This window comes from Acomys russatus, chromosome 28, assembly GCF_903995435.1.
Source record: "Acomys russatus chromosome 28, mAcoRus1.1, whole genome shotgun sequence".
NCBI lineage: Eukaryota > Metazoa > Chordata > Mammalia > Rodentia > Muridae > Acomys > Acomys russatus.
In genome coordinates, this window is record NC_067164.1 from 5,240,533 (window position 1) to 5,268,476 (window position 27,944).

The window sequence follows — 27,944 nt, forward strand, 5'->3', positions numbered from 1 at the left end:
CCTCACACTCATAGTGATCCACCTGCCTTAGCTTCTGGAGTGTTGGAATTAAAGGCATGTGCCATCACACCCAGCAGATTGTCTGTCTTTTAAAAAACAAGGGGGTGGGGGTGGGGGGAGGCTGGAGAGATATCTCAGTGGTTAAGAGCACTGCCTGATCTTCCAAAGGACCCAAGTTCAATTCCCGGCACCCACATGGCAGCTCACAACTGTCTGTAACTTCAAGATCTGACACCTTTACATAAACACACATATATTAAAAAAAAAAAAAAAAAAAAGCTGGGTGGCGGTGGTGCACACCTTTAATCCCAGCTGGAAAACTATACTTTTATTTTCCTTAGAATTCCAGGAAATGAGTATCTTACCATGTTTTTGTTTCCTTTTGCTGGTAACCTGACTCATGGCTGTGAGCATGCTTGGCAAGTGTTTTGTCATTGATCTGTCTTCCAGCCCAGAACTGAGCAAAGTAATCTAAAGCAATTGTGCACTGTAAGTTCAAGGCCAGCCTGAACTATGTAGTGTGACTCTGGTTAAAAACAAACAAACAAACAAAATCAAGTGGGCATGGTGGCAAACATCTTTAAACCAAACATTCGAGAGGCAGGAGGATCTTCATGAGTTCAAGGCCAGCCTGGTCTACCCAGTAAATCCAGGGCTATTATACAGAGGAATCCCTGTCTTGAAAAAAAAAAAAAAACCAAACCAAACAAAAAATACCCCATAATCCTTACCATAATGCAATAAAGTGTGGTGATTCAGGCCCGTATCACAACACTTGGAAGGCTGAGGCAGAAGGATTACTGTGTGTTTGATGCCAGACTAGGCTACAAAATAAGACATTGTTAGCCAGACATGGTAGTGAGTGCTCTTAACCACTGAGCCATCTCTCTTTTCTTTTTCTTTTGGCTGTAACTAGATGTGACAATTTGAAAACAAGTAAGAAGAAAGCACAGGTTCAGTCATGCGGGGAACATTGATTGGTAGGAACAGTACGTGGTCTAACTTTGGATGATTTGGAACACTGTCAACCTTGTGACTTTGTAAACGTGTTGGGACTTTCAACAAGTGCAGCACACACAAGACAGCTCACCTCCAGCTGCTGCTGGGGACACAGCGCTTTGGAAAGCTTGTCTAACAAAGGCAAGGCCCTGGGTACCATCCCCTGTACAAGAAAGAAGCTGAAGGGGATGGGAATGGTGCAAAGGTGGACTTCTCATGGTAGTTTGGGAACTCACATCAGAGGCTTTGTAACTTTCTGTAAGAGGAAAGGTAAGAGTGCCGTAAACCATCTCTTTTATCAAGGCCTTCTTCATATTAAATTGATTATTAGCTTTGTAGGTTTAAATGCTAATGCTGGGGGCTCAGACATTAAGAGCACTTATTACTCTGCTTGTAGAGGACCTGGGTTCAGTTCCCAGCATTCACCTGGAGGTTTACAAACAAACGTCTGTAACTCCAGGGGTCTCACACCCTCTACTGACCTCCTCCTGCACATACATTCATGTGCACGTACATACGTGCAGGCAAAACATAAAAGAACAGAGAATAAATAAATCTAGGGGGCTGGAGAGATGGCTCAGAGGTTAAGAGCACTGACTGCTCTTCCAGAGGTCCTGAGTTCAATTCCCAGCAACCACATGGTGGCTCACAACAATCTATAATGTGATCTGATGCCCTCATGTAGGCAAAGCACTATATACATGATAAATAAATAAATCTTTAAAAAATAAATCTAGAGCTGGGTGTGGTTGCGCACGCATTTAATCCTAGCACTCAGGAGACAAAGGCAGGGGGATTAAAAAGGCAACTGATTAAAAAAAAAAAAAAGGTTTATTGGGGCTCATGGTTGCAGAGGGATAGAGTTCATGACCATCCAGCAGAGAGTATCATCACAGCAGGAGGCAGAGGGAAAGAGAGGGAGGATGAGAGAGAAGGGGTGTGGGGGAAGGGAGAGGAAGAGAGGGAAGGAGGAGGGAGTGGAGGGGGTGGGAGAGAAGGAGGGAGGTGAAGGGGAGGGAGAGATTTGAATAAGAATTCAGGAATCTGCACTCCAAGCACTTGGGAGGCAGAGACAGGCAGATCGTTGTGAGTTCAAGGCCAGCCTGGTCTACAAAGTGAGTCCAGAACAGTCAAGGCTACACAGAAAAACCTTGTCTCAAAAAACCAAAAAAAAAAAAAAAAAAAAAAAAAAAAAAGAAAAAACAAACAAACAAACAAAAACAAGAGTCCCAGCACTTGGGAGACAGAGGTAGGTAGATCTCTTAATGCCAGCCTGGTCTATAACAAGAAATCAGGTCACCCAAGGCTACACAGAGAAACCCTGTCTCAAACTAGCCCCACCCCAAATAGAGAATATGAGAATCAGTTGGCTTGGTGGCACACACCTTTAATCTCAGTACTCAGGGAGGCAGAGGCAAGCGATTGTTGTGAGTTGGAGGCCAGCCTGGTGTACAAATCGAGTCCAGGACCACCAGGACTACAAGACAAATCCTGTCTTGTTTTTTTTTTGTTTGTTTGTTTTTGGTTTTTTGAGACAGGGTTTCTCTGTGTAGCTTTGGCTATCCTGGACTCCCTTTGTAGACCAGGCTGGCCTCGAACTCAGGTCAATTCACCTGTCTCTGCCTCCCGAGTGCTGGGATTAAAGGCATGAGCCACCACGCCCGGCGACAAATCCTGTCTTGAAAAATCAAAACCCAAACCAGCCCTAATAGATAGACAAATAGATAGTAGAAGGCTGGTGACACGGCTCCTCTGCTCTGACCTGAGGATCTGAGTTCAACCCCTGGAACTCACAGATGGACGGAGAGGACTGGTTTTGCAGGTTCTCCCACCCACATCCATGCACAAAAGCACACAACCGTAATAAATGAATGTTAGATGTTATGGCATACACTGTTAGTCCCAGTACTGTCTGAGGCAGAGGCAGGCTGACTTTTGAGTTCCATGGCAGTGTGATCTACTTAGTGTGGTGGTTCTCAACCTGTGGGTTGAGAGCCCTGGGGTTGAATATCAGATACTGGCAAAATTACACTTACAAAGCAGCAATGATATAGTTTTGTAGTTGAGGGTCAGCACAACATGAGGAAGTGAATTAAAGGTTCACAGCATAAGGAAGGTTGAGAACCACTGAGTTAGTGAGTTTCAGGTCAGCAAGGGGCTACACAGGGAGAGACCCAGTCAAAAAAAAAAAGGAAAGCTGGGCGGGGTGGTGCAGGCCTTTAATCCCAGCACTCAGGAGGCAGAAGCAGGTGTATCTCTGTGAATTCAAGGCCAGCCTGGTCTACAAGGTCTACAAAGCAAGTCAAAAACAAAACAAAAAATAAATAAATAAAAGGAAAATTGGAAATGAAAACAAAACAAAGTTTAAAAAGAATATTCAGAGTTCTTACTTCTTGCTCCTTTGGAAATTCCTTGCCAAGTAAGGATAGCTTAACTTCAGTCCTTCATTGGTGACCACAGAGGTCAGACAGAATGTCAACATCTGAATAGAAATATTGTACTCTAAATTTTGATCTACAGAAGCCTTGAAGCAGACATAGCTTTTTTTTGGGGGGGGGGGGTTTGAGACAGGGTTTCTCTGTGTAGCCTTGGCCATCCTGGACTCACTTTGTAGACCAGGCTGGCCTTGAACTCACAGCGATCCGCCTGCCTCTGCCTCCCGAGTGCTGGGATTAAAGGCGTTCGCCACCATGCCCGGCTGAAGCAGACATAACTTTCAAAGAACATTATTAAGCTTCAATATAACACTGAGGCGGGGTCAGTCAAGCTAAGGTCTCTTCTAAGGAAAAGATAAAAGGGTTGGCAAAGGAAAGCCCATGGAAGTTCAGGAACAATATTTGACCAAACTTTGAGACACATCTTTGGAGAAGAATATGCCTGAGAGTACAAGATAATTGAAGTTAAAAAGGACTGATGGATTAAACACAGGAAAAACCACTTAGAACATATGTCACTCACAGACCAAAGCCTTTATCTTGTAGACCTTAAATTTTGGAGACAGCAAAATAGATTTTAGTCTGTCAGAAACAATTAAGAAGTCAAGTTTTGGGCTGGGTGTGGTGGCACATGCCTTTAATCCCAACACTTGGGAGGCAGAAGCAGGAGGTTTGCTGTGAGTTTGAGGCTAGCCTGGTCTACAAAGGGAGTCCAAGACAGCCAAGGCTAACACAGAGAGACCCTGTCTCGAAACACTACCTTCACAAAAAAGAATTCAAGTTTATAGGACCAGTCCCCCCTCATGCTCCCTGCTTACTCCTCCCCCACCCCCAAGTCTATTGAATTGTAATTTGGCTTTGAATTTGACCGGAGGCCTGCATAATTTGGGTCATTTTGAATATTCCATTCCTTGAACAAGAACCTCTGCAAATGTCAAACACTGCAACCACCTCCTGCCATTGCTTTATTTCCATCACAGTACAAGGGACTAAATTCACAATCAATAAACCATTTCCAGTTAGCAGTCAAAGGGAAGGAAATGAAGGACATTCTTCCAGGAACTGTAAAGAGCCCATGCCATCTGTGCCCTTTTGGACATAGAAGTGATAGCTCATGTGTAGCCTGGCATGGTGTATAAGAAATAGTTCCTGTGTAGCGGGGCATGGTGGTGCTTGCCTTTAATCCCAGCCCTGGCTGTCCTGGACTCACTCAGTAGACCAGCCTGCCTCTGGCTTCTGAGTACTTGGAATTAGAGGCGTGTGGCACCATGCCTGGATTGTAATGACTGTAAATGATTTTCATGTTTATGTATTTATTGGGTTTTTGTGGTTGTGGTTGTTGTTAACTGGTGGTGGTGGTGGTGGTGTGTATGTGTTGAAACAGTCTCAAGTAGCCCAGGCTGACTTTGAGCTCTACACACAAGAGGACACACTTGTTTGGCTCTACTGGCCTGAGAGGCGTACACCAAGCAAGACACACATACCTTTTCAGATGCTTAGCTTCTTCTAACTTGTCAGATTTGAGGCCAGGTGTGGTGGCACTTTTCTGTAATCCCAGCCCTCAGGAAGCTGAGGCAGGAGGATCACAGGTCTTAAGCCAGTCCTAGGCTTGCCAAAACTACTTATGAGACCTGATCTGTGAAATTGAAAGAAGACAAGCCGGCATGGTGGTGCATGAACAACTTGAGTCAGGGCACTGAGGAAGCAGAGGCTGGCGGATCTCGGAGTTCAAGGCCAGCTTGGTCTATAGAAAGTTCCAGGAGAGCAAGGGCTACACAAAGAAACTTTTTTTTTTTTGGCTTTTTGAAGACAGGCTTTCTTCATGTAGTCCTGGAGTCAATTTGTAGACCAGGTTGCCTTGAAATCAGAGAGATCTGCCCGCATCTGCTTTTAATGAATTAAAAATAAGAAAATAAGATATCTCCAGGCAACAGATATTAGATGGAGAAATTTATTAAGTGAGCATGAGGAGATAAGGAGAGGGGGGAGGGGTACCCAAAAGAGAAAGGGGGGGGGGGAGGAGGAGAAATAAAGTCAGTAAGAGAGAGAGGGGAGAGATGGTTTTGTCCTTTTATATACTCGGCATGGCCATGCCCAACACTGCCTCCCAAATGCTGGGATTTACAGGCCCTGGCCACCGCCACCGCCACCCAGCTGAGAAATCCTGTTTTGAAGAACAAACAAAAGAAAATCATTTCCGGGCTGGAGAAATGGCTCAGCAGTTAAGAGCACCTGGCTGCTCTTCCTTAGGACCCGAATTTCATTCCTAGCACCACCATGCCTGTTTACAACTGTCTGTAATTCCAGATCCGTGGTCTCTGACAGCCTCACACGTACAAAATGCCACACTAAAAAAATAAATGAACCACTGGGTTTGGTGGTGCACGCTTTTAATCCCAGCACTCTGGGAGGCAGAGGCAGGAACATCTCTGTGAGTTTGAGGCATACAGCAAACGATTGCCTGAGCTTTTTTTTTTTTTTTCCAATTTATTTATTTGTTATGGATACAGTAATAACAATGCCTACATGCCAGAAGAGGGCACCAGATTTCATTATAGAGGAGCCATCATGTGGTTGCTGGGAATTAAACTCAGGACCTTTGGAAGAACAAACCGTGCTCTTAACCTCTGAATCTCTCCAGTGAGTCCAGTACAGCCAAGGCTACACAACGAAACCTTGTCTTGAAGCCAGGTGTGGTGGCACACACCGTTAATCCCAGCATTTGGAAGGTAGAGGCAGCTGAATCTCCTTGGGTTCTAGGCCAGCCTGGATTACAGAGCGAATTCCAGGACAGCCAGAGCTGTTACACAGAGCAACCTTGTCTTGAAAAACCAAATCAAAACAAACCAAAACAAAAAAACCCAACAACCAAACAAACCAAAACAAACAAAACAACAGACAAAACCCCAACAACAGAGAAGCAAATGAAAAAATAAACAAAACAAAAAGAAAAAATTTATCCTGAAATTAGATTTTAGTTTAAAGGGGGGGGGGAGAATAAAGGGGGGGGGGAGAAAAAAGGATAGTTGGATTGGAGATAGGGGTGGCTGGGAGAGCGCTGTTTAGCATGCAGGGCTTTCCAGCACTGCAAAAATGTGGGTGTGTTGATCAAAGCCTTTAATCTTTGTGTCTGGGAGGTATAGATAGAAAGATCAAATGTTTAAGGTCACTCTAGGTCACACAGTGGGTTTGGGCCACGACGACGGGCTCTTCCTCTTTTGAGATAGGGTCTTGTGTATCTATGGCACCAAACTAGCCATGTAGCTGAAAATGACTTTTAACTCTTGTCTTCTTGGCTTGAACATTCAAGTACTTGTATTACCGGCCCAAACCACCAACTGGGTTTCTCTCTTCACCAGTTCAGTGGGAAGGAGTTATTCTGTTTGTTTGGTTTCGTTTTTTGTGTTAGCCGTGGCTGTCCTGGACTTGCCTTGCAGACCATGCCTGGCTATTTTGTTTGTTAATTTATTTATTCTTCCTCAGTTTTATTCAACTAAGAGTTCTTTTCTTTTCTTTCTTTCTTTCTTTCTTTCTTTCTTTCTTTCTTTCTTTCTTTTTGTTTTGTTTTTCGAGACAGGGTTTCTTTGTGTAGCCTTGGCTGGCCTGGACTCACTTTGTAGACCAATTGGGCCTTGAACTCACAATGATCGGCTTGCCTCTGCTTCCCGAGTTCTGAGATTAAAGGTGTGCGCCACCACGCTCGGATTTTTTTTTTTTTTTTTTTTTTCGAGACAGGGTCTCTCTGTGTAGTCTTGGCTGTCCTGGACTCTGTAAACCAGGCTGGCCTCGAACAAGCGCTGGGATTAAAGGCGTGCGCCACCATGCCTGGCTCAAACCTTTCAAGTAGGATTACAGGCATGTGCAGCGATGCTCTATTTTCCGGTTTGCGAGACAGGGTTTTTCTATGTAGCCCTGGCTGTCCTACACTCACTTTGTAGACCAGGCTGGCCTTGAACTCACAGTGATCTTCCTGCCCCTCAGCCTCTCTGAGTGCTGGGATTAAAGGCCTGAGTAACTACACCCGGTTTATCTTCTAATTAAAAAAAAAAATTTTTTTTTTTTTTTGGACTGGTGTCTGTAAGTAGCCCAGGCTAATTTTGAACTCTTGATCCTCCAGTGTCAACAACATCCTGAGTGCAGGGATTACCGGAGAGAGCCCACACTCCAGGCCTGAACGGTATTTTCCAGGGTTGTGGATGTGAGAGGCCAGTGACAATACTTCTCAAGAGGGCTGCACATTTTTTTTTTTTTTTGAACAACCCCTATTCTCATGCACGCTCAGCAGGAGCCAGGCGAAATTTTTGCAAAAAGGAGAAGGTTCCGCCCCTTTAATGAGCCCAGGGCGGGAGTGGGGGGCCCGGTGGATTAGGTGAGGTTCCGGGGAGGCGCGCCCCTAACCAGGCCAGGAGTCCGCACCGAGCCCCGGGGGCCGAGGGGCGGGGCGCGCCCTAGCGGCCACGCGCGCGGGCGGGTAGGGGGCGTGTCCGCGGGCGCGCGCGGACGGCGAGGGGGCGTGTCCGGCGGGGCGGGCGGCGGCGCGGGTCGGGTGCGCGGCGCAGCGTCCTGTGCTGGAATGTGCGGCTCCCGCGAGCTCGCGGCTCAGCAGCAGACCGAGCGCCGCCGAGGCTGCGGGCCCCAGACCCGGCCGGCGGGGACCGCTGCGACGGCAGGGCGAGGGCGGAAGGTCTGATCCCGCTCCTCGGCCGCACACCGGGTCTCGCGGGCCTCGGCGTCCAACTTTTCCCCAGCCTCCCTCCCCTCCCCCGAAAGTCCAGCAACAAAGAAAAGGAGTTGGAGCGGCAGCGACGCGGGGGAGGCAGCCCGTGGGCGCGCAAGGGAAGCGGGTAGGACGACGCGGATCGGAGGCGGGGGGGAGGGCGGCGGGCAGGCGCGGAGCGGCGTGAGGCGCTGTCCAGGGCTGATCTGTAGATACTGTGGTTCGGGCGGCGCGGCGGGCGGGCGGGGGCGGGATCGAGTTACGGAGCGAGTCACGGGCTGGGCCGGGGGCTGGTGCGGAGCGGCGGGGTCCACCGATCCTCAGTAGAACTCGGGGCGGCCCTTCCCGCAGGGCGCGGCGATCCGGGGGTGCTGCGGAGGTCGGAGCGCCGCTGCTGGCCGCCGCGGTCCTGAAACTTCCCCCTCGCCTTCCCCTCCGCCCAGGGCCCACCGCCCCGGGGCCCCGGGGTTGTCCCAGGCTCGCCGCCCCCTCCCCCAGCCCAAGCGGAGCCGGAAGGCAGCCGCCCCGCTTGACTCAGCCCGGGGCACGGGCGGCGCCGCCGGCGGGGCTGGACAGCGATTTCTACGGCCGGCGCTGGCTCGGCGCGGTGGGGGAGAGAAGTTCGCAAACTTCCGGGCGCGGGGGCGGCGGCGGCCCGCGTGGGGCCCCTCGGAGAGACCCGGAGCCGGCAACCTCCGGAGGGCGCCGCGAAGCCCCGGTACAGGCCAGGCCCGGACGCCGGTGGCGAGGGTAACTTTCCGCCCGGTCCGGGGCTAGCGCGGGCGGCGGGGGATGGGGGGGGGGCTCCAGGGCCGGGGCCGGTGGAGAGGAGCCTCTAGGGTGGTGGGCAGTGCTGGAGTGCGAGATCCGCGGCACCGCCCGCGCGGGTTGGTGGCGGAGAGGAAGCAAGAGGGCCCAAGTTTGCAAAGAGCTGCTTTGTGTTTGGTATGTTTTGAGAAAATGGCCGAATGCCTATTTCAGTTAGGAATGCCGCCGCCGAGGCCGGCGCTGGTGGCAGCAGCACATAGGAATTCCGTGCAACACGTTGCTACTCGGGCCGTGCTTGCACAGTCTTCCCGAGAAAACGTGGAGATTTCCTTGGGAGTGTGGCAGCTGAGGTGCGTGGGCAGCTTGAAGGTGGATATTGGGGTCTGTTGTGGAAACCCGTGGGGCTGTTAAACCAAGGCAGAGAGCTGTGGCCCGCTGTTTCCTGTGATGGCATTCGAGCCCAACTTTTTGTTGGGGCATGTAACTGAGAGGGAGGTTGTGCTTAGACGCTTGGCGAAACCGGGGCCTGCCTTTTGTATTTTCGGTTTAACTTTGTGTTGTGGTACTTTTTGCACATCGTGTCTCTACTAAATTGCTAGAGGTACACTTGAGTTCGAGGCTTGCACCTTTGAGGCTGGAGGTTGAGACCATTTAAAAACTCAACTTGTTTTTCAAGAAGGTGATCTGTAATGGCTTCCTCTAGGCAAGTAGGCCAAGTCAAGCACAATGCGCGAAAGTTGCTGGTTGACGTGTTGAGTTGCACGACTATTAGGGAGTTTTGAAGTTAAAAAAAAAAAAAAACCCACACTTTAAACTTCCCCATTTGTGAGAAAAGGGATCCATAAGCACCCCTTTAAATTAAGAGTCATCAAAAATTAGGTCTGTTACTGTTTCACAGTGTATTCTTTTTGAGGGAATTCTTAAGAAGAAATTAAATTACAGTCTTCCAGATTTCTTGCTGTGCTCATTCTATGCACAGAATCGCCTGTGGATTTTTGGGGTTCTAGTTCAGACCACTGAACTGTTGAAAGGGAGAAGTGAGAAGACAATAGTTTACTATTCAGTGCTTTGGTTATTAAAAGTAATTTTAGTTAATATTAATATTGGTAACCACCGGAAAAAGGTTGACACACTTGCATGCTAGTGTGGATGAAAGTTGCCTTTTTTTTCCCTCTCCTTTTTATGGTTGTAGGGGAAATAGTTATTCATTTGTATGCTTTTGTGACTTCAGTAAAGAGAATTGAAAATTAACAGTAGCCTTACTCAAGCCTCCCTAGTGGTAGGATTACAGGCATGGGTACTCATACCAGCAAGAAAAGTATTTTAAAGTTGTTGTTAATTCATTTGAGTTTTAAAGGTTATGTTGGGAAAATGCTTGCTCTAGGTAATAAGGACTGTATTTAATTTTTGTTGTTGTTATGCTTTATTCAGTATACAGTTATGGCCACCCAAGTGATGGGGCAGTCTTCTGGCGGAGGGAATCTGTTCACCAGTGGCAACATGGGCATGGCGCTAGGCAACGACTTGTATGACTTTCATGAGCTCTCCAAAGCGGAGCTGGCAGCACCCCAGCTTATCATGCTAGCCAATGTGGCCTTGACAGGGGAAGTGAACGGCGGCGGCTGCTGCGACTACCTGGTTGGTGAAGAGAGACAGATGGCAGAATTGATGCCTGTTGGGGACAGCAACTTTTCAGATAGCGAGGAGGAAGGGCTTGAGGAGCCTGAGCTGAAAGGCCACTCTGGTGGGCTGCAGAGCGTGGAGCTGAGAGGGTTGGAGCTAAGCGCTGGAGAGCCGCCGCCGCCTCCTCCCCCTCCGCCCGTGTTCGAGGCCGCAGCCACCCCAGAAGTGTTCGGCTCTAATAAGGACCTTCCTCCAGAAGCCTTTGGGACCGAGGACAAATGCAAGAGTTCGAAGGCCAAGCCCTTTCGCTGTAAGCCATGCCAGTACGAAGCAGAATCCGAAGAGCAGTTTGTGCATCACATCAGGGTTCACAGTGCTAAAAAGTTTTTTGTGGAAGAAAGTGCAGAGAAACAGGCCAAAGCCAGGGATCCCGCCTCGTCCGCTGCAGAAGAGGGCGACTTCTCCAAGGGCCCCATCCGCTGTGATCGCTGTGGGTACAACACCAACCGCTATGATCACTACACCGCTCACCTAAAGCACCACAGCAGAGCTGGAGACAGCGAGCGCGTCTACAAGTGCATCATTTGCACGTACACCACAGTAAGCGAGTATCACTGGAGGAAACACTTGAGAAACCATTTTCCGAGGAAAGTCTACACGTGTAGCAAATGCAACTATTTTTCGGACAGGAAAAATAATTATGTCCAACATGTTCGAACTCATACAGGTAAGAGAGCCTAAATTCTATTTCCCCAAAAAATGTGACTTTTTAAAAAAAAAAAAAAAAACTTAGAGATAATGTAAATGGAATGCATCTAAGGTCAACTACAGTTTCCCAAGGGGATTTGAGGGCTTATAGAGAAAGCCTACTGACTAACCATTGAACAAAGCATTCAAACTTTATATCCTCATTTTTTCTGCTACTTTTGGTTTTTCTCTCTTTGAAACGAGAGACTATAGCCTCTGGCTGTCCTGAATTCCATGGTTGCCTTCAAATTCAGATCCACTTGCCTCCACCCCCTTCCTCACTGATAGGATTAAAGGCATGCGCCACCATGCCGGGCCCCAGCCCTTCTCTTTTGGAAACAGCACCCCTCGTAGTTCGGACAGACCTTGAACTTACTGCGCTGTAGCTGAGGATGTTTACTTTTGGGTCTTTCTGCTTCTGCCTTGTAAACAGTAGGATTACGGACAAACGCCACTGTGGTTGGTTTACGAGGAGGTGGATGGAACACAGGGCTTTATGCATGCCAGGCTTGCATCCTCTTTCACTTTTCTCACTTTATTTATTTATTTGGTTTTTCAAGACAGGAATTCTCTGTGTAGCCTTGGCTGTCCTGGAGTCACTTTGTAGACCAGGCTGGCCTCGAACTCACAGTGATCCGCCTGCCTCTGCCTCCCGAGTGCTGGGATTAAAGGCGTGCGCCACCACACTTTTTTCACTTTATGAATATGACTAGTTTGCCTGTATGTATATAACTGCACCATATGTGTGCAGTGCCTTTTCGGGCCAGAAGAGGGCAGTGGATTTCCTGGAACCAGGCATATGTCGGAGGGTTGTGAGTCCCTGTGGAAGGCAGAAAACCCAGCCCTGGGTCTTCTACAAGAGCCGCTGTCACTAGCCCAGAGTAGAAACACTGCCCATTGAAGCCATTTTTCCTAAGAAAGCAAGCATACCTGTGAGAACTACTTCTCAGACAAGAAACGTTTGTTCAGCATGTCCAGTGCGTACAGGTTATGGGGAATGGCCCACAAGTGTAAGTCAGGGATTCTGAGAGGCCAAGAGTACAGCTCAGCAGTAAAGCCTGCATCACAGTCTGTCCCCAGCACCAAAAAGAAAGCCTTTAGGGGGCTGGAGAGGTGGCTCAGGGTTTAAGAGCACTGACTGTTCTTTTACTGGACCCATGTTCAGATCCCAACACCCACATGGCAGCTCAGAACTGTCTAGTTCCAGGGGATCGAACACTCTTATACAGACATAACATGCAGGCAAAACACCGAGGAACATAAAATAAAATAAAAATTGAAAATTCTTTAAAAGAAAAAAAAAGTCTAAGAACAGAACTTGTTTGAGACATGGCCTTGCCCTGTAGCCCAGTTGTGGCTGTGAACGCCTGGTCAGTGTTCTGGCAGTATGAAACATTTGCTGGAAGATGGCTCTGTGTGGTTAGGAGAACTTGCTGCTCTTCCAGAGGCCCTGGATTTGCTTTCACCATCAATGTTTGATGGCTCCAAAACCTGTCATTCTAGCTCCAGGGAATTCTACACCTTCCTCTGGCCTGTACCTGCACACATGGCATGTGCACATAAAAATAAAAAAATACATGAAAAATTTTGTTCTGGCCAAGAACAAAGAAAGACCCAATCGTAACCTCAGGAATGAGGGAGGGATTTAAAAGGCTCAAAATAAGAATACAGATTGTCACAGACAATTATCAAAGATTTAGTCCCAGGGTTGGTTACTTGCTCTAAATGTATGCGGGCATCACAGAGCCCTTCTGCCCATGTACGCTGACCCATTTTCCTGTTGAGTGTCTTCACTGTTGCGGAGGAGACCTGTCAGGTTGTCCAGCCAAGTATCTGGCTAATTTAGTGGAGTTTTAACTTGAAGGCAAACCTGCTTTCAGACTTTGAGGAGGTTTGTTTCCAGCCACTCCGTAGAGGGAGTAAAGATGGTGAGAAGGCTCCTTTTCCTTGATCATGCGGTGGGGGGGGGGGGGGGGAGTGTTTAGAGCCCTAATTTTAGATGGATTCATCAATGAATAGGAATAAATGAGAAGGTATCAGTAGCTGAGCCTGTTTTATTTTTATTTTATTTTAACAATTGAGACAGCTCTCTGAAGCCCAGGCTAGCTCTGGATTCCTGATAGGCCTTTTTTAGCATCTGGTCTGCTGGGGAATACAGGAGTTAGGTACAAATGATACCAATTTTTCTCCCCAAAAATAACCTCTTTGGTTATTGTGAATCCATTGTACCATCTACTCTATGTGTATAACAGTTTTTCGTCTGTTTGTAGCGGTGCTGCCACTCTTAGGCTACTTTTATAAGACATTCTTACTATTCCAGATAAGAAATTATAGCTGGATGTGGTGCCCTACTTTTTTTAATGCCAACACTTGGGAGACAGAAGCAAGAGGATATCTGAATTCAAGGCCAGCCTGGTCTGTCTATATATGAGTTCTACGAACTTTCAAATTCTGAGTTTGTGACACAGCTCAGGTATAGTGCTTAGAAAACATGTGAGAGGCACAGGGTTGGACACTAGCCCCCTTACCCACCAATAAGTAAAACAAACAAACAACCCCCCCCCCCCCCAAAAAAAAAACACCCCAAAAAACAAAAAACCCAAACCAAGACAAAGAAAAAGCCAGAAGCCGGGCATGGTGACGCACGCCTTTAATCCCAGCAGTCGGGGGGCAGATCGCTGTGAGTTTGAGGCCAGCCTGGTCTACAAAGTGAGTCCAGGATGGCCAAGGCTACACAGAGAAACCCTGTCTTGAAAAACCAAAAAAAAAAAAAAAGAAAAAGAAAGAAAGGAAGAAAGAAAAAGCCACAAGAAATGCCTAGCTCATTCCTGGAAGGACAGTACTTGGGAAGTAAAGGGCGTTCTCTGCTGTTAGAGGCAGCCTTTGGCTCCTTAAACCTGTGCTCCAAGCTGTTTAGCCTAGTCCTTCCTGGTTTTCCTGCATCCCTTAGGTATCGGCCTCGTTATATGGTGACTAGGACTCAGCCTGAGTAGCCCACTGGGGGTTGTAGGTATACGTTGCCTGGTCTGATCCTCCCCGGTATCTCATTCTGCCCCTAAACTCCTTTTGTCTTTGGATCCTGGGTGCATGGGTTACAGCCTGTGGCACTGAGCCCATACTTGTTTGGTTTAGTAGTAGCTGGGCCTTGACTTGAGGACTTGCTTCAGGTCTAGGATGACAGGCCTGAGCCGCAAACCCCTGGCCACCCTTGATCTCAGGGTCCTGCCTCAGCCTTCGATGACCAAGACAAGAAAATACACATAACTGAGGAGGTGGCTGTGCTGAGTTGTACTTGAAGAATGACGTCTTGGCTGAATATTTGATGCTATAGGGCACAGAGCATCTTCAGCATTTATCGGTTGATTAATTTTTTAAAGACTCACTCAACGCTGAGAATGTTGCTTTGCATATGTATAGGTAGTGCAAAATTGTAGGAGTGTGCTTAAGGCTATTTCAGAATTGTAGGAGAGCTGGGTGCGGTGGCGCATGCCTTTAATCCCAGCACTTGGGAGGCAGAGCAGGGTGATCATTGTGAGTAGGAGGCCAGCCTAGTCTACAAAGCGAGTCCAAGACAGCCAGGGCTATACAGAGAAGAAGCCTTGTCTTGACAAACCAAAAACCAAAAAACAGAAATTGTAGGAAATTGCTGTGGTCTCAAGATGAAAATCCATTTACTGACTTTTGTTTTGATTTTTCTCTCTGCCTCCCGAGTGCTGGGATTGAAGGCATGCGCCACCACGCCAGGCTGTGCAAATATCCTTATCGTGTCCGCTGTGAAGATTTGTATTTGTTACGTACATGCTAAAAGGCTTTGTGTTCTGTAGTTGGACCCATCTGCTTCCATAAGACTGCAAACTTTGTATGTACAATGAGAACACTGCAGTTCCTAACAACAGTGGTCTGCAATGCGAGCCCAGGATGTTTGAGTTAGGGTTACTGCCTGCTGCAGACACACAGGAGCAGTGTGCTTCGTGCATTGAGAACGAAGGCTACAGAAGTACTGTCAGAAACATCTCAGATTTTATTTTATTTTTATTGTTATGTAGTCCTTGCTGTCCTGGAGCGATGCAAATCAGGCTGGCCTGGTGTTCACTGAAATCCACCTGCCTCCACCTTCCAGCACTGGGGTCAAAGGCTTGTGCCCCAACACCTGGCTTAAAATTTGAATTAATTTAGTTCTTCAGAAACATTTTAGTGTAGCCAGCTGTTTTGAAGACCACTGTTTATGAAAGGAGAGATGCTTGGATCTTACCCCATGATGAGCAGTGTGTATCAGCCAACTGTTTTGTAATTTAGTCTTTTTTTAAAAAGATTTTTTATTGCATATGAGTGCTTTATCTGGAGAAGAGAGCATCAGATAACATCATAGATGGTTGTGAGCCAACATGTGGTTGCTGGGAATTGAACTCAGGACCTCTGGAAGAGCAGGCGGTGCCCTTAACCACTGAGCAATTTCTCCAGTCCAATTTAGTCTTTTTCCCCCCCTCCTTTTTAAAGATTTATTAAGTATACAGTGTTTCATCTGCATGTGCCCCTGCACACCAGAAGAGGGCACCAGATCTCAGTATTGATGGTTGTGAGCCACCATGTGGTTGCTGGGAATTGAACTCAGGTCCTTTGGAAGAATAGGCAATGTTCTTAACCTCCGAGCCATCTCTCCAGCCCCATAATTTATTCTTTAAAAAAATTTTATGTTCATTGGTGTTTTGCCTGCATGTATCAGTCTGAGGGTGTCAGATCTGGAACTGAAGTTACAGACAGTTGTGAGCTGCCATATGGGTGCTGGGAATTGAACTCAGGTCCTTTGGAAGAGCAGCCAGTACTCTTAACCACTGAGCCATCTCTCCAGCCCTGTATCAGCCAATTGTTAAACTCAACTTCATCTTTGCTATCTTATCCAGATAACATATGTACTTCATGCTTGCTTAACATCTTTCCTTGAACTTTAGAGTCTAATTTAAAATAGCTAAGTCTGGTGCTGGAGAGATGAGCTTAGCGTGTGCTGCTTGTGCAGAGGACCTGAGTTCAGTTCTCAGCACCCACCCACGGCTCACAGCTGCCTGCACCTCCAGCTGGAGGGCAGTCCTGCAGCTTGGTCTGGTCAGAGCTGGCATAGCCACACACAGAGAAACCAAGTCTCTGGTGAAACAACAAAGTAAAAACCAACAGAAAATAAGGCAGGCATGGTGAGCCAGCATGGCTTTAATCTCAGCAGAAGCTGCCAGATAGCTGGGGCTATAGCCAGCATGGCCATTTTTGTTTGTTTTGTTTTGTTGTTTGGTTTTTCCGTAGCCTTCGCCGGCCTGGAACTCATAGTGATCCCTCTGCCTCTGCCTCTCCAGTGCTGGGATTAAAGGCATGCACCGCCATGCCTGGCTGGCCTTTTTAAAAAAACAATACAACGTAAGGTTTCTGTATGTATAGCCCTGGCTGTCCTGGACCTCAGAGATCCGCCTGCCTCCCCACCCCCACCCCCACCCCCAGCTGGAACCAGTGTGGTCTTAACATATTCTCTTTCAGGCCAGTCAGGCCTCGTAAGACCTAAAAAGCCAGGTGTGGTGGCACATTCCTGTAATCCCAGCACTTAGGGAGGCAGAGGCAGGTGGGTGGCTGCAAGTTGGAGGCCATCCTGGTCTACAGATTGAGTTAGAACAGCCAGGGCTATACAGAAACCATGTCTCAAAAAACCAAAAAAAGAAAAACAAAAAAAAAAATGTTGAACTAAAGTCTTTAAAATCTTTGGTGTAGAGACTGCTAGACAGACAGGCTTGGAGGCAGAGAGCTGAAAATTTGAGGCCATCTATGTCTCTGCCCTCTACCTACCTACCTACCCACCCACCTACCCATCTACCTATTGGTCTACCTACCTATCCATCTACCTACCTATTTATCTGTCTAGTTCCAAGTTAGCCAGTAATAATAATAACAACTGTAATAACCATGGTTCATTGGGACTAAATCTGGTTGGTTTATGCTAACATGGATCATGATAAATAATATGTAGAATGCTGTGAGCCCTATAATCTTACTAATTTTATTTATTAGCCAAATATGTATTTACACCTTCAGAATGGTTGGGCTGCTGAAGAATTTAACAGGTTTGCAAAGCTACATGTGGTTTCTCTTTTCTGTAATCCCAACACTCAAGAAGCCAGGACAGCTTTAGTTCAAGGTCAGCCAAGGCTACACAACGAAGCCCTATCTCAGAACCCAGAAGCTGAGGCCAGGGCAGCTTTAGTTCAAGGTCAGCCTAGGCTACGCAATGAAGCCCTGTCTCAGAACCAAGAAGGGGAGAAAAATCACTAAAGAGCTAAAGTATTTTCAATAGTAAATTTCATTTTGTTGATTGAAGAATAGTTCTAATGGGGGAGAAAGGGACAAGGATTATTTTACTTTTCATTTTACATTTTATTTTTGGAGGGCGTGGTGGCCCACACATTTTTAATTCTAGCACTTGGGAGGCAGAGCCAGGTCTGGTCTATAAGGAGTTTCAGGATAGCCAGAGCTATACAGTGAGGCCCAGTTTTTGTTTCTCTGTGTAACAGCTCTGGCGTGTCCTAGACTCCCTCTGTAGACCAGGCAGGCCTTGAACTCACAGCGGCCCACCTGCCTGTGCCTCCCCAGTACTGGGATTAAAGGCGTGAGCCACCATGCCTGGCTCTTTGTTTTAAAAAATAGGACCTTGCTGTACACCTCAGACCGAACTTGAATTCCAGAGTTTCCTACTTGAGCTCCTGGGTACTGAGAGTGTAATAAGCACATGTGGTTGCCTCCATTTTACATGGGGCACTGATTTGACTTTGAACCTTTTAGCTTTTTTTCCCTTTCTTTTTGGTGGGGGAGGTGGACCGAAAGGGGAAAGAAAGCTATTAGGGGTTGGTCTTGTGCATTGTGAATTCAGATGCTGATTTGTGTGCGGGGAGGTCCTGAACATGGCCATTGTCATGGTTGTTGAAGAATCTCCTGATCTGTGTCGCATAACAAAGCTCCCCAGTTATCTCTGGTTAATTAAAAGCTGAACTGGGCAGAGGAGATGGGAAGATTAGACTTCCATTCCTCGTCTGGGGTTCTCAGGTACAGGAGAGAAGGAGGTAGCCATGGGGACTCCACCACAAGGAGAGAGAGATACTGCGGAAGGTAGGGGGAGGCAGGTGAGACGGCACGGGGCTGGGAGATAGCTGAGTATCTGCTGTTACAGGGCTTAGCCCTTGTTGAATAAATCTAATGGGTCAATTGTTTGGGAGCTAGGGCAGGTATTAGAAAGGGTCCCAGCTAATACCTTAATTGAACAGTCTCTAGACTGTCTTATTTCTGAATTTGGGAATATAGCATTTTGTCTATTCACTAGTTTGAATATCCAGGTTGTTTCTGCACTTTGGGTGTGATTCCTTCTTCCATCTCTGAGTCTTGGGGCTGGAACTCCATTGACATGTTTGGTGGCAAAGCTGGCCAGTGCCTTCAGCAGCCCCGAGCGTTCTTGACATAGCTGAGCTGGTGGCAAAGGCCTGTGATTATGGATTTTGGGAAGCTGAGGCAGGCAGATCACAAGTTTGAGGCTTGTCTTGGCTGCCACTCGGAGAACGTCCTGAGACCCTCCGTGCATTTGTCACCGAAGCAGCTTCAGCCGTCCTCACTCTGTACTGCCATTTAATTGAACGCTTACAGACTGTTTTATGTTAAGTCACTATGTGGATTTTCTTGTTATATACATCTATACATATTTTAAGACAAAGTGTTAGGCTGGGCATGGTGGCTACGCCTTTTAGGCAGATCTCAGTGAGTTCCAGGCCAGCCTTGTCTACAGAGAAACGCTGTTTCCTGGGGGAGAAAAAAGGAAAACAGCATGAGATAGATTGGCATGGTTGGTTGTATAGCCCTGTATTCAGGCAGGGATAGGAGGGCTGGAGTACCAAGGAGAACCTGTTTCAAAACAAAAATAACCGAAACCCAGCCAGACCAACTCCAAAACGAAGTACCAAAAAGTCTATGGGAGGGGTAGTTCCTTTGCCCAGGATTCGTTTTGCTTCATCGTGACATCTTAAAACGCTGTCATTCCTTTTACAGGAGAACGCCCTTATAAATGTGAGCTCTGTCCCTACTCGAGTTCTCAGAAGACTCATCTAACCCGACACATGCGCACTCACTCAGGTTGGTAAGAAATGGGGACCCTCACCATTTCAGCAAACTGTCGTTTTTATTTATTTCACCGTTGTAAACTACCTTTAAAGGATTTCTTTTAGAATCGAAACTGAGTTGTTTATTTGTAACTTACTGTTTTTCAGGGTTTTGTTTTTGTATTTTCTTAAATGTGATCTTATTATGTAGCTACTGCTGTTCTAGAATTCAGAGTTCTGCCTGCCTCTGCCTCAGAAGTGCTAGGATGAAAAGCATGTGCCACCATGTTGTCAGGCAGGTCCCTGCCTTAGAAAAAGGGAAACCAAAATGGCAGCGGAGAGGGCAAATATGGGCTCTCAGACCAGACTCCAGAAACAAACAGATGTGAACTTGTTTGTTTGCTTTTTTGTTTATCTTTCTGAAAAAATTTTCCCCTTCTCTGTGTAGCCCAGGTTATCCTGGATTTGGCTTTGTAGATCAGGTTGGCCTTGATCCTAACAGAGATCCTATTACCTTGGCTTCCCAAGGGCTGGGATTAAAGGCATTCGCTACCACGCCTGACTTTTCTGAAGTGTTTTTTTGGTTTTTTTGGTTTTTGTTTTTCTTTCCTCCCTCTTTGAGACAGGGTTTCTCTGTGTAGCCTTGGTTGTCCTGGCCTCACTTTTGTAGACCAGGCTGGCCTTAAACTCACAGCGATCCGCCTGCCTCTGCCTCCTAAGTGCTGGGATTAAAGGTGTGTGCCACCAACTCCCCACTTAATTTTTATTTTTATATTATTAATTCTTTTCTGAAGTTTAATTTATGAGTATTTTGTCTGGCAGTGTACTATGTGGGTGTAGTACCTGTGGGGGCCAGAAGAGGGCGTCAGATTTTTCCCTGGAACTGGACTTATATATGGTTAAGAGCTACCATGTGGGTGCTGGAAATTAAACTTGGGCCCTCTACACAAGCAGAAATTGCTCTTAGCTGCTGAGTCATCTCTCCAGCCCAAGAAGAGGTCCCTAATATTTGTCGGAACTCAGAAGAGTTCCATACAGAGCACAGATGAGTTTTTCCCATTCTTTTTGATTGTGTAATAAAATGAGCATCGGGCTGGGTGATGTCTCATTGGTTAAGAATACCAGGGTTTGATTTCCTGCACCATATGGTGGTTTTCAACTTGTCTTTAGCTCTGGTTCCAGGGGATCTGATGCCCTCTTCTGGCCTCTGCAGGCACTGCGTGCATATGATGTACTGACAAACATGCAGGCAAAAAACCTATACACATAAGATAAAATAAAAGATGAACCATGTAGCCTAAGCTTCCCCCATTCGCCTTACCGTGTTTGTTTGTTTGTTTGTTTTGAAGTGGTCTCTTGCAGCCCAGGTTGGTTTTAGCTGAAGATGCTCTTAAACTTTTGATTCGCTCTTCTCAGTACACAGCTAAGATGTCTTAACTTCCTTGCCTTCCCCTCCCAAATGCTGGGATTAGAGGCATGAACTACGGACACAGCTCAACGGCACTAAGAGGACTGACTTTCAGAATACATTCAAAGACAGTGATGGCTTGATTTACAACAAAGTGCATGCAGGACTGTATGGTGGCTGAAATAGTCATGGCTCCTAGCTGGTCTCTGTTCTGAAGACATTTAAGTGGCCAGGTTAAAAAGTAGGTTTTGAAGCTGAATGCACGCTGTTAATCCCAGCACTAGGAAGGCAGAGGCAAGAGGATCTCAGAGTTCAAAGCCAGCCAAGGCCACACAGAGAAACCCTGTCTCAAAAAATAAAAAATAGCCAGTTCTGGTGGCACACACCTTTAATCCCAACACTTGGGAGGCAGAGGCAAGCGGATCACTGAGTTCAAGGCCAACCTGGTCTATAAAGTGAGTTTAGGACAGCCAAGGCTACACAGAAACTCTGTCTCGAACTCCCCCCCCCCCCCAAAATAAAAAAAAAAAAAGTAAGCCGGAGTGGTGGTATACCTTTAATCCCAGCATGTGGGAGGCCGAGGCAGGTGGATCACTGTAAATTTGAAGCCAGCCTGGTCTACAAAGCCAGTCCAGGACAGCCAAGGCAACACAGAGAAACCCTGTCTTTATTGCTGCTCTTGTAGAGGACTTGGATTCAGTTTCTAGTGCCCAGATCAGGGGACTCATAATTGCCAACAGTTAACATTTTCAGGGAACTTGATGCCTTATGGCCTGTTAGGGTACATATGTACAGAGGCCACATACACAAAAAGCACTTGTTTTTGAAGTATTTGTTGATGCCTTTTCCATTGCTTAACAAGCAAGGATGCTTGCCCAAACCCATGTGGGCGAAGGAGAGCCAGCTCTCTTCAGGTTGGGCTCTGGCATCTTCACTCTGCTGTCCCCTTACACCCTAGCACGAACATACACAAAGTAAAAAGCAAATGTTGTAGTGTGCTGGTAATGTTTGTAATCCTGCCTGTGAGAGGTCTAGTCAGGAGGAAGGTTGAAGACTTAGGCCAGCCTAAGCCATACTAGTGAATGAACTAGGCAGGATAGTGACGTTAGCCTCAGAAAATCTGAGGGACCAAAAACAAATAAATGAATGTTAGACTGAAAGGTCTTGAGTAGACAGTGCCATTCTTGGCTGTGACTGACTTGTTTCTCAGAGAAGACTTCTGGACAGAATCAGAACACATACCCTGTAGGGCATGTTTTCTCTCTGACTTGACCTCCTAGTTTCATTTGTCACTTTTATTAGAGTATATCTGTGGTTGTGTGTGGGTGCTGGATCAGATGGTGCTGGGGTGTGTAAGTGTTTGTGAGCTCCTTAATGTAGGCACTAGGATCTGAACTCTGAGCTCCAGTAGAGGCTCCAGCCCAGATTTCACCTTAGTTTTCCTTAGTCATATGACTTTACATATGTAAAATTTCTCTTGTATATATTGTTGCTTCAGGTGAGTAGTAAGAGCCAGCCTTGGTTGTTGGTTTTTTTTTTTTTTTTTTTCCTTTTTTTTTTTTTTGGTTTTTCGAGACAGGGTTTCTCTGTGTAGCCTTGGCCATCCTGGACTCACTTTGTAGACCAGGCTGGCCTCGAACTCACAGCGATCCGCCTGCTTCTGCCTCCCGAGTGCTGGGATTAAAGGCGTGCGCCACCACGCCCGGCGAGCCTTGGTTGTATTGTAAAGTGCTAGCATCTGCTAAGCATTGGCTTAGCCAGCGAGGCCACTTCCAGACACTTAGTATTCTTGTTAGGCTACCGTGACCAGCCTTGCCAGGTCTTCCTGATCCTGTGTGCTTACTGTGTTGATGTACTTCGAGTGTCTTCCCAAGCTACTTAAACAAGAAATGTCACTACTTTTTGGGTGCTTCCAGAATCTCCAAGGTCAGTTAGTGCATCTTGGGAGGGATTAATGTTCTACAGAGGGCTTTACTTAGTTCTTTGATAAAACACCGAAGGGAGGCTTTTTTTTTTTTTAAAGATTTATTTACTTATTCTATGTATACAGTACTCTATCTGCATGTACACCTGCAGGCCAGAAGAGGGCATCAGATCACATTATAGATGGTTGTGAGCCACCATGTGGTTGCTGGGAATTGAACTCAGGACCTCTAGAAGAGCACATAGTGCTCTTCACCCCTGAGCCATCTCTTCAGTCCTTGAAGAGAGTTTTTAATCCCAGCACTTGGGGGGCAGACTGGTCTGTATAGACCCTGTCTTTAAAAAAAAAAAAACAAATATAAGGGGGCGAGGACAGAGCTCAGTGTAGTGTGGTTTTGCAGTGCGTGTACAAGACCTGGAGTCAATCCCTAGCGCTGGACAGAGAAAACAGTAAGAGCATTGTAAGGTACCATTCTTTTGTCTTTTAATTGTAATGTGTAGTTTTAGGCATTGAAAACATGCAGCTCCTTTTCCTCTGTAGCCTATCTCCCTCTGGATGTCAGCTTGCTTTCATGTTGAGACATTTAGTTTTTTGTTTTTGTTTTTAAATCTAAATGCTTGATATTTACCCCGCGATGTAGCTTATTTGAAGTCACATGTAGCTGACTTAGTATTTATGATGATGATCACTGGTCTAGAACGACTCCTTAAATGTATTTATTCTTTCATTGATTAAGCAGTGTTCAGATGTTTATCTGTGGTGTTTTGCCCTAGTTGATCATCTTTGCCTTTTATTTGGATTTGCTAATGTTGTGCTCAGAGGTATGTGTTTTTTGTTTTTAATCTTCATCTCTTCATAAAACAGCGTATGATTGCTGGGTGGTGATGGTGCACCTGCCTTTAACCTGGCTCTGGAGGCAGGTGCAGGCTGATCTCGAGCTTTTTTTGAGACAGAGTTTCTCTCTGTGTAGCCTTGGCTGTCTTGGATTCGCTCTGTAGACCAGGCTGGCCTCAAACTTGCAGTAATCCACCTGCCTCTGCCTTCTGAGAACTAGGATGAAAGGCATGCGTCACCAGCCTGGCTTAGTTTTCTTTCTTTGTTGACTGCTTCACACTGATAAGATTATTGCTCACTAGACTTAGAGTGTTGTTGGTAAAGAAATTATTCTCAAGGCCTCAGGAGCAAGCAGTGGTTTCTAACCACTAGACCATTTATCTGCACCCTTTCTGTCTATATGTTAAGTAAATGCTTGGAAAGCATTACTGGCGAGGATACTGCAGGGCCAAGTGCAGAGGAAAGTGCTGTAGAAACCACCCAGGGCCTTGTGTTTGCCAGGCAAGCGCTTTAAAGACAGGGTTTCTTTGTAGGCCTGGCTGCCCTGGACTCGCTTTGTAGACCAGGCTGGCCTCAAACTCACAGAGATCACCTGCCTCTGCCTCCAAACTGCTGGGATTACAGGCGTGTGCCACCATGCCAGGCTCAACAGGCCTGTCTTTCTTTCTTTCGTTTTTGTTTTTCAAGACAGTGTTTCTCTGTGTAACAGCTCTGAGTGTCCTGGAACTCACTTTGTAGACCAGGCTGGCCTCAACTCACAGAGATCCACCTGCCTCTGCTTCCCAAGTGCTGGAATTAAAGGCATGTGCCACCACACCCTTGCTCAACAGACATTTCTAATGGTATATTTTCATAGTTAAGCTTGATGTCTAATTTTGCTTATGGAAAACTTGGATAATAATGAATGAGGATGTTTGAAAGATTAATTTTCATAAATGTCAATTTCCATTTCTCTATTATGCATTCCATTGGACCGGTGGGGTATGGATACCAATTGGTAATATTTACTAGAGAGTGATCTAGTTGGGTATGTATTCAGGTAGTTTTTTTGTTGTTGTTTTTTTGGTTTTTTTAATGCTTTTAATTCTGGGGTGGGTGGGCTTTGGTTTTCTTTGTGTCTGGTTCTGACTGTTTGCTTGTTGCACACCGTATGTATTTGTATGCCAGGGCCCGTTACCTAGTTTCCTTGCCCTCCCCCTTTAATAGAGAAGTTGAGACAGAAAAACAGTCACTGTAAGCTTTCAAGTTGTGCTTTAAAGCAGTCACTGCTTTTAGAAAAACTTGCTGAGTGAGGGTTAAAGATTAGATTTGCCCCCTCAGGCTAAAGCAGAGCCTTAAACCGCAGACCTGCAGCCTGGGAGTCTAGCTTAAAGTTACAGAGTGCACTCTCAGGCTTACCTTACAATACATGTGTTTTACTTGTGTTACATTGTACTTTTGTTTAAAGATTCTAGAGGATGAGTAGTAAAAAATTAAAAACACTTCTCTTGGAGTGGATTTGTCCTAGAGTTAGCCTCCAGAGACTTTCAGCTGTGCCAGCAGCTCCTGTCCCGGGGAGCCTGGTCTTCAGGAGTGCCAGATAGCTGACTTAGTAAAGGGTTTTGAAGATGATGGCTGACTGAGTTGAATATTCCTCCAGTTCATTTTGAGAATCCAGCCTCCGTCCCACATTAGTTATACAAATAAATATGGAAAATACAAGGTGCATGATCAAATCCTTCCAATAAATGGTCTTTGTGCTTATATTTTATTTATAAGTCCTAAGGGTATTTTAATGTTGGGTTTGTCTTTTATCTGTGGTAACATCTCTTTCTTATCTGTAGGTGAGAAGCCGTTTAAGTGTGATCAGTGCAGTTATGTGGCCTCTAATCAGCATGAAGTGACCCGACACGCAAGACAGGTTCACAATGGGCCTAAACCTCTTAATTGCCCCCACTGTGACTACAAAACAGCAGACAGAAGCAACTTCAAAAAACACGTAGAGCTACATGTTAATCCAAGGCAGTTCAACTGCCCGGTATGTGACTATGCAGCTTCCAAGAAGTGTAATCTACAATATCATTTCAAATCTAAGCATCCTACCTGTCCCAGCAAAACAATGGATGTCTCCAAAGTGAAATTAAAGAAAACCAAAAAGAGGGAGGCTGACTTGCACAGTAGCACCATCACCAGTGAGAAGACAGAGACAGAACAAACAAAAACAAAGGGCGATGTGTCTGTAAAGAGAAACGAGAAGACCATAAAAGTAGAGCGAAAAGATGTTTCAAAAGAGAAGAAGCCTTGTAGCAGTGTCTCGGTGGTCCAAGTGGCTACCAGAACTCGCAAGTCAGCGACCGAGACTAAAGCAGCAGAGACGAAACATGTGGATGTCCACACAGGAAATACTTCAGAGAAATCCTGTAAAGCCAGGAAGAACAAAAGAAGGATGGATGCTGAGGCCCGTTCCTTGGATGTTCCTGTGAATGAGGAACCAGTGACAAAAAAGAAAAGAAAGACAGAAAGCAAACCCAAAAATACTACGGAAGGGCCAAAGGGGGACAGCAGAGTGGAGGAGAGTAAGGAAGACAATACAAAGCAAAACGCTTCCCGTAAGAAAGGCGCAAAGAAGAAAACTCTAAAACATAAGTCCAGTAAGAAAGGCAGCAGACCTGCGCAGAAGGAGGCAGGGCAGACAGAGCCTCCTCACTCCGAGCTGGCTCAGGTGTCTGCAGCTCCCATGCTAACTCAGGTGGCTCTGACAGGATCCACTCAGACCGAGCTTCCTTCTCCCATGGATGTTGCTCAGACAGGGCCTGCTCACATGGAGGTTTCCCAGACAGGGCCTCTTCAGGTGCAGCTGCCGCCTCCCTCAGAGCCTGCCCAGGTGGAGCTGCCGTCTCCCTTGGAGTCTCCCCCTCCCACGGAGGCTCCCCAGATGGCACCACCGCCTCCCGTGCAGCTGCCTCAGGTGGAGCCTCCTCTCAAGGAGCCTGCCCAGGTGGAGCTGCCTCAGGTAGAGCCTCCTTCTCCCGTGGAGCATTGTCAGAAAGAGCTGCCTTCTATGGAGCGTGTTCAGATGGAGGTTGCCCAGATAGCTTCTACTCACCCGGGGTCTGTTCAGAACGAGCCTCCTCCTGTCATAGAGCCACCTCCACACGCCAAGCCTGTTGCCAAAAGGTCATCTCCCCGGAAAGATTCTACAAAGGAGAAGATGCGGAGTGAGATGTTGCGGCAGGAGCAGGCCCTTATTGGAGTTGGCTTAGTGCCTGTTAGAGATAGCCAGCTTCTAAAGGAAAGCAAGAGTGCACAGGAGCTGCAGGCCCCGCCGTCACCACTGCCAAAGGGAAACTCTAGAAGAGGAGAGACACCTGAGGGCCAAAACATAGTCTCTGATGGGGAAGGAAATAAAATAGCCCCCCTCAAGGAAGCAGGAACAGAGGGGGCCGGTGAGGGGGAGAGTCTGGTTGAGCTTGCTGCTTCTAAGGAATCCACTACCAGTGTTTCTTCCTCTGAACATGAGCCAGATGGTGAGACATTACATGCTAAGTGCCAGGCAGGCTCCACTGCGCTGTGTGAGATGGACGTGGCCACTGACCAGAACACAGCAGACAGTGTCCCTGTGAAAGACTCGACAGCGGAGCCAGTGTCGCCTCTTACCCCGTCAGTCGAACCTGAAGCAGCTTCTGCAGCTGTGATGGCCTCACCTCCTATCACTTTGGCTGAAAACGAGTCTCAGGAAATTGATGAGGATGAAGGCATCCACAGCCACGACGGCAGTGACCTGAGTGATAATATGTCAGAGGGCAGCGATGATTCTGGACTACATGGGGCTCGGGCAGTGCCACAAGAAGCCAGCTCAAAAAATGCAAAGGAAGGGTTGGCAGTTAAAGTATCTGAGGGAGAGTTTGTTTGTATTTTCTGTGATCGCTCTTTTAGAAAGGAAAAAGATTATAGCAAACACCTCAACCGTCATTTGGTTAATGTGTACTTCCTTGAGAAAGCAGCTGAGGGGCAGGAGTAGTTCAACTGAGAGAAGTGCATGTCTCTACGTTTAGTTTGTTTATGACAGCAGACCAACGTAGGCTTGCTTTAATTAATGTCCAGTCCTGAGTTTGAAGTGACATTATTCTTTTTCTTAGGACTGTATGTCTGTCTAGTGATTGTTGCAAAAATCTTAGCAAATCCTAGGGAGTTAATGTAAGAGAACAGATAGGTAGCTAAGTCTGTTAGCTCGGGCGGCCAGGTGAAAGAGAAGGAGAAGCTGGTAGGGAGAACAGGCTCTCGCATTGTTCACCTACACCCTGTCAGGTTTTTCCTGTCCTTTTCACTTTAGTTCCTATTTTTACTTCATTGTTTAGATTGATAAAAATTGGCTTAGCAAATTACTTGAAGATTT

General features: G+C 46.7%; 1 protein-coding gene across 3 annotated transcripts; it reads left to right on the forward strand.

Annotated features, from left to right (window-relative positions):
- Nucleotides 1-8,034: 8,034 nt before the first annotated feature.
- Rest (RE1 silencing transcription factor) lies at nucleotides 8,035-27,600 on the forward strand. 3 transcript variants are annotated; one of them, XM_051170253.1, is made up of 4 exons: nucleotides 8,035-8,278; nucleotides 10,351-11,269; nucleotides 19,354-19,437; nucleotides 25,393-27,600. In XM_051170253.1, exons 2-4 carry the CDS (start codon nucleotides 10,360-10,362, stop codon nucleotides 27,567-27,569), a joined length of 3,171 nt encoding a protein of 1,056 aa, XP_051026210.1. In that variant the 5' UTR covers nucleotides 8,035-8,278; nucleotides 10,351-10,359; the 3' UTR covers nucleotides 27,570-27,600. The 3 variants fall into 3 exon arrangements, with proteins under 3 accessions (XP_051026210.1, XP_051026212.1, XP_051026211.1); XM_051170255.1 differs by lacking the exon at nucleotides 8,035-8,278 and adding an exon at nucleotides 8,965-9,096; XM_051170254.1 differs by lacking the exon at nucleotides 8,035-8,278 and adding an exon at nucleotides 9,113-9,269.
- Nucleotides 27,601-27,944: the final 344 nt, after the last annotated feature.

Coding starts and splice junctions, on each gene's coding strand:
- Rest (XM_051170253.1), top strand. CDS start 10,360: ATGGCCACCCAAGTGATGGGGCAGTCTTCTGGCGGAGGGAATCTGTTC. Junction 11,270..19,353: donor ACATGTTCGAACTCATACAG/GTAAGAGAGCCT, acceptor TTCCTTTTACAG/GAGAACGCCCTTATAAATGT. Junction 19,438..25,392: donor ACACATGCGCACTCACTCAG/GTTGGTAAGAAA, acceptor TCTTATCTGTAG/GTGAGAAGCCGTTTAAGTGT.